Source organism: Cupressus sempervirens, chromosome 6, assembly GCF_028749045.1.
Source record: "Cupressus sempervirens isolate cs-2001-9-10 chromosome 6, ASM2874904v1, whole genome shotgun sequence".
In the NCBI taxonomy this organism is placed as follows: Eukaryota; Viridiplantae; Streptophyta; class Pinopsida; order Cupressales; family Cupressaceae; genus Cupressus; species Cupressus sempervirens.
In genome coordinates, this window is record NC_143123.1 from 579622419 (window position 1) to 579628288 (window position 5870).

At 32.1% G+C, this 5870-nt stretch overlaps 1 protein-coding gene across 1 annotated transcript; it reads right to left on the bottom strand.

The window, feature by feature from the left end:
* Positions 1–1017: 1017 nt before the first annotated feature.
* On the bottom strand, positions 1018–5296 carry LOC149553576 (serine carboxypeptidase-like 45). Its single transcript, XM_089789925.1, has 10 exons — positions 5083–5296; positions 4586–4687; positions 4349–4444; positions 4043–4135; positions 3603–3682; positions 3218–3499; positions 2628–2776; positions 2246–2338; positions 1661–1778; positions 1018–1158 (listed from the first exon to the last, which is right to left on the bottom strand). Exons 1-10 carry the CDS (start codon positions 5294–5296, stop codon positions 1018–1020), a joined length of 1368 nt encoding a protein of 455 aa, XP_089646051.1.
* Positions 5297–5870: the final 574 nt, after the last annotated feature.

Sequence of the window (5870 nt, forward strand, 5' to 3'; positions counted from 1 at the left end):
ATTTCAAACTTAAAATTTAAATGATAAACCATAATCCTAAATGCTAAACCCTATTAATATCTCCCTAATCCTCACACTTACCCTTATCTAATTCTAATATAAGATATATCCCTAACCAGAGAGAGAGAGAGAGAGAGAGAGAGAGAGAGAGATGCATGTACATGTGTGTGTGTGTGTATTTGTACACACACATCATATGTGTAAAATATACATATGTATATTATATATTTAGTTTACATGCATATATCTACATATACATTAATTTAAATTAAATCTTAACCCTTAACCAAATTGTAATATAACATTAAAACCAACTTAAAGTTAAACTAAGTTAAACTCTAATCTTAGCATTGTATCAATAATCGCTAACCCTAAGTCTCATAAAAACATTAAGCCAAATTGAATCCTCATGTTAAACTAATTCTATACTCAACCAATTTACCATTTATCACAAACCAATAACCTAAATTTTAGTTAGCACTACATACAAGTTGAACTCCACCTCAATCCTATATATGTTTTTGGTATTCATTATGTATAGTTTTTAATGGATGTTGCACTCTGTGATTCATCATTAAGATAAAGAAAGTTGAAGAAAAAATAAAACGGACAACTGCAGATCTTCCCAACTAACTAAAGAGTACAATAATTCATGATATGCAAGGACCGGTAAAAATATCAACCAAAAATACAAAAAGAATATCAGTTTTTCACAATCCACTAGAGCCATCAATAATGTTCTTGGCATCGACTATGTATGTTTTTAAAATTTCCAATGACAGGCTGTGATCCATCATCACAATAAAGAAAGCTGGAGAAGATATAAAATGGACAACTGGAGATCTTCCTAACTAACTAAAGAGTACAATAATTCATTACATATAAGGTAAAAACATCAATCAAGATTACAATAAAGAATATCAGTTTTTCACAATTCATTTTTTTCATCGATTTTGTATATAAAATGGACAATTGCAGATCTTACTAACAAACTAAAGATTACAATAATTTGTTACATTAAGGAAGGGATTTTCCTTGAAGGAATGACTTGAACAGAACCAGAGATCTCTCTGGTTGCGAAAATGGAACCTCATGAGATGCTCCTCTTACTGTTGCATAGCTTAAAGTATTGCTGTAAACCTGTGTCCATCCTCCCACCTGCACCCAAAACCCCATATCAAGGTTTCACATGAACAGTCAGTACAATATGAGATTGTGAAAGTGGAAAACACAATATGCCTGATGTTTTTAAACTCTTCCCAAATACTAATTGTATCTTTTTTTTGATATTAAACAGTTAAAAATGAGACTGGCCTTTAAGAACTAAACAACAAGAAACCTATTAACAGCAGACCACCAACTATATGATAACCAGCAGATTCACAGGTTCAGGATATAATATAAAAAATCCGTCCCCACAAAACCTACATAACCAAATTAAGTACTTATCTAACATTACAATAACTATGTCCATAAAAACAGTAATATAAATATAATTAGTCCTAAAACTACCATTAAAGTTTTTAAAATCAAATAAGACCATACAGGGCCAGTCCAAAGTTTTCACAGCTGAATCTTCCCAACATATCTACGGCACAGGAAACACAACACATATAACAAAAGGCCACTAATCATATCTTTTATGGGCACTAAAACTCACCTGATTTCCCTCAAACCAAACCCTGTAGGGAGTTGAAGTGTTCAGTTTCAGCTCAGCAGCAAGATTGTAAATGAGTGTACGTGTTCCTGTCAAGGGTATTACAGAATCCTGGTCTCCACTGCATCGTGAAAATCAACATCATGTATGAGATATATTAATGGTATTGGATTTCTACAATCTATTTCAATGTATGATTGGTTTTTGGATTTGATTGTAAAAAAATAAAAAAAATATACACAATCCAATCTAGAAACCAATTGTACATAAGATATATTGATAACATGAAACACTTTTTTGGGTGGTTTCTAATACCTTTGACAGTGATAATTATGAAGATTTCACAGAAAAATAGAGAGTATTTTTGGATTTGATTTTGTGAGTTTTATATTGAATTTCATGGTTTCTCATTAGAGGATAAAAGAACAGAAACGATTAATCAACCATTCAATTTAATCCGAAATATCAAAGGAAAAAACTCGTCCAATCAAACCCAAAATCATCTCATGACATAATCCATGGTGAGGAAAGATTCGAAGCCATATAGCATTTGTCTACTTCTCATCTTATTGTGGGAACCCAACTCACCTATAAACAAAAACTCTGATTCCTGCCTTCACCAACTCTCCAAGCAAAGGGACTGTGGATATCTCTAAATCCAGATGATCATAATGAAGTTTTCTGTGATATTCAAACAAAACAATCTTAATTCTTGAGCTTTTTGCAGCTGTCATTCTGATGATGGATCACAAGGAGTGATTCAAAATGTTAATCAAATTTTTTTACACAAACAAATACCAGAAACATTATTAATTACTCTTATGAATTCTTAATCTTAATTCTATTTTACCAAATTCAATTAAGTATATATGAGGAACCTGACTCCTAGAATGAATGTTTGCATGGCAGGGGAAGGGGCTTAAATTACTAGTGAATCTTAAGCTTTTGATACATAACCGAATTCTAATACCTGCTGCAAGGACTCCATAGTTTAGCAGATCCATTGAGATGAACATTCATTTCCTCTTGGACATCAAGCCTATTAAGATATGTTGTGGATTCATCCCCCACACATACATCTGGCAATTGGGCCTTTTTCTCATTCTTCCTTTGGAGTAGCTGCATATCTCACATACGAGTTAATAAAACATGCATTTTTTATTGTGATCGTTCTATGATGCTGTATAATATTGGATCTTAAGATTCATGTAATTTTCAGTCTTTTAGTTCAATAAATGTCTTTCTTGATTAAACTGTGTATGATTTTTTATCATCAACATTTCAGATTATACTGCAAGATCCATCATTAGAATAATTACATTTCTCACTATCTATTGCTTCATCTTGATGATAGATCATATATTATTATTTAAAATGTTGATAATGAAAAATCATACACAATTTAATCTAAAACGACAATTATCTGTACTGAATCTCTTGTTAATAGCACATGCATTCTTATTGTAGTTGTTCTATGATGCTGTACTAGATCTCCTTCATAGAAAAATAGAGTAAAATTATAAACTGGATGATATAATAGCATGCAATCTTATAACTTACCATGGAGTTGAGAGTCTTTGACTGCACTCCAATTGTTGACAAGCAAACATCCAATGTCACATCATAGTTATCAATGAAATCGCTGACTTCCTGGCTGATCAAATTATTAACATCATTGCAGTCCGCTGATAAGTTATGGCGGTAAAATTCGTGAAGATAGCGGCTATAATTGCAGGTATAAACCATTTTACTGTAGCTTTGATCACATATGAGCCCATGAGACCATAGGAATTCTGCCCTTGCATTTAAGTCGTTTCCAAATTTCATCAATGGATTGCCTATCTGTACATAGATCAGTAATCAATAATAAAATTGCAATTTTATCACTTTTTTTGTTCCCAAAAATTAAAGAAGATTTTGAAGTGATGGGTTTGGCTTGACATACTGCAACTCCTTTTAGATTGAAGATCTTATACTTTCTGTTGTACTGTAGCATACGTTCTGCTAGCTGAGGAATGTAGTGCCCTGTTTTAAATAATTCAGGGTTAATGGTCAAGAAATGTTTGAACAGAATTCAAAATGTTCTTTGAGGATTGTTGAGAGTGATCCAAAAGACCGATATAAAAACATACATAGTTTGATTTCTGAAACAATCTTTTAAATGCTATATGAACTAAGAAAAATTACGCCCACTAAAATACTTATATGTAGTGGTTGTTACCATGTTATATATGGACGGTATACTTTGAACATTTGAAAAACAAAACTCAAGGTTATATTGAACAGGAAACACACAAGTACCAATTTATACAATGTTTAAAAGTTGTACTTTTTACATTGATTCAATTTGAATTTCTACGTTCATCTTATTCTAATTATTATCACCTGCATAGCTTTCTCCTGTCAAGTAGAGATCTCTTGTTTTGTAGGCTGGAAACTTCTTAAACCATCTTATGAAAAAGACAAGATTATCCAGAGCTGCGAACATAATATGAGAGAAATTTCAATTATTATTTTAGAGGCTTATAATTGATTAAAAAGCTTAAACATTATACATTAAGACTTGATTTTTAGACTATAAATGTTAAACAGTCAAAATTGACTTATTTTCCACACTTAATTTCTTCCTTAATATGTAAGACATTTAAGAATAACCCTAATCAACTAATTGCCATGAGTGCATAAATTCACCTGTTCTTCTATCATTGACACCTTCATAGAATGAAGTAGTGTTAGCATATGAAAAACCAACTCCTGCTGGTGACTCTAGATAAAGAACATTAGCTTCTGCAAAAACATTGTACAAGTTGTAGAAAGATTACATTCTTAAGAATCTCACCATCTTATCCTACAAGCAAATTCTGAACATGAAGTAATGAAATCACTTATATCAACAAACTAAGAAAATTTCGAAAGGCTTCTACTTGCCTTTATTCCAACTATAGCGATTTTGCACTAGTACAGTTTTGCTAGGCCGGAATGGCCCATTTTCTGAGAAAGCTCCCACTCCAAGTGAAGAACAGCCAGGCCCTACAAAGAATGAATCTCAGACAATTTCAGAAGCAACATAAAAATTCAAATCATGGATTGTAAAAATTTTATATCACAAATAAATCTCTGCATCTGGAAACTACTCGACATTTAGGAAAAAACTTGAAGTTAAATTAAATATAATATATTATGTATACTATAGTATATTATTTTTGTTCTTTTAGTTCTCTTTTTATTCTGATAATAGATTACGGTGTGTGATTCAAAATATTGATACAGAAACTGCATTATCTAAATTCACTACTTTCTTACTGAACTACTTCATGCATGCTATATAGTGAGTGTTTATTTTGTGAAACATCTTCTAGGTTTTATAAATCCAACATATCATTCAAATTCTAGGCATATATAATCAAAATGATTTGCATTATTACCTCCATTCAGCCATAACACAAGAGGCTTAGAGCTTGGATTCTTTTCTGCTTCCACAAAATAGTAGAAGAGAGCACGGTCATATTTCCTGTCTACTGTCACATACCCAGCATACTGTTTGAAGGAAACTGATGGCTGGCCAGGCAAACTAGTAATAAGGTCATTCTCATATGCATCTATTAAAACTAGTCTTATAATGAGCATGAATACCACCATAGCTACAGCATTTCTCTCTTGTGAAACCCACATATTGAATCCTTGTCAGTCCCAAGCTCTGCAAATTATAGAATACTAGTAGAGGACTGATAAATACTCCATGGTGCATACTTCATATATGAAGACAGCCAACACCAAGAATCTTGAGAATGGCGTGGGCTATCCTTTTGACAAATTGTACCAAAGAGTTAAAATATTGAAAAACCAAATCCTGAACGATTTTTAGTAGATTTCTTCTTGTTTTCTGCTATAAACCACTGAAATCAAGAAGAAGTCATACTGAAATTTTCGTCAAAATCTACAGTGGTTTCGTAATTTTACGAAAAAAGGAAGAAGAAAGACACAATTTGTCCCGAGAACAGCCACGACGGTTGAAAATATGGGACCAGAAAAACAACAATTTTAAATTTCAAAAACATTGAAAAATCCCCCAACTCAAACTTTTCCAGGGAAGGGCTCAGGAGATTTGTTGACCCATCTTAAACAATGACATAAAGAAAACTATTTGCAACGACCTGAATTTAAAAGATGAACTGTATAATGCATTATCTTAACCAGGACAACTAGGAAAGTT

Excerpts from the sequence above, each read along its gene's own strand:
- LOC149553576 (XM_089789925.1), bottom strand. The coding sequence starts at position 5,296 with ATGGTGGTATTCATGCTCATTATAAGACTAGTTTTAATAGATGCATAT. Across the intron at positions 2,777-3,217 it reads CAAAGACTCTCAACTCCATG|CTACTCCAAAGGAAGAATGA; the intron begins GTAAGTTATAAG and ends TGAGATATGCAG. Across the intron at positions 2,339-2,627 it reads CTATGGAGTCCTTGCAGCAG|AAAACTTCATTATGATCATC; the intron begins GTATTAGAATTC and ends TGAATATCACAG.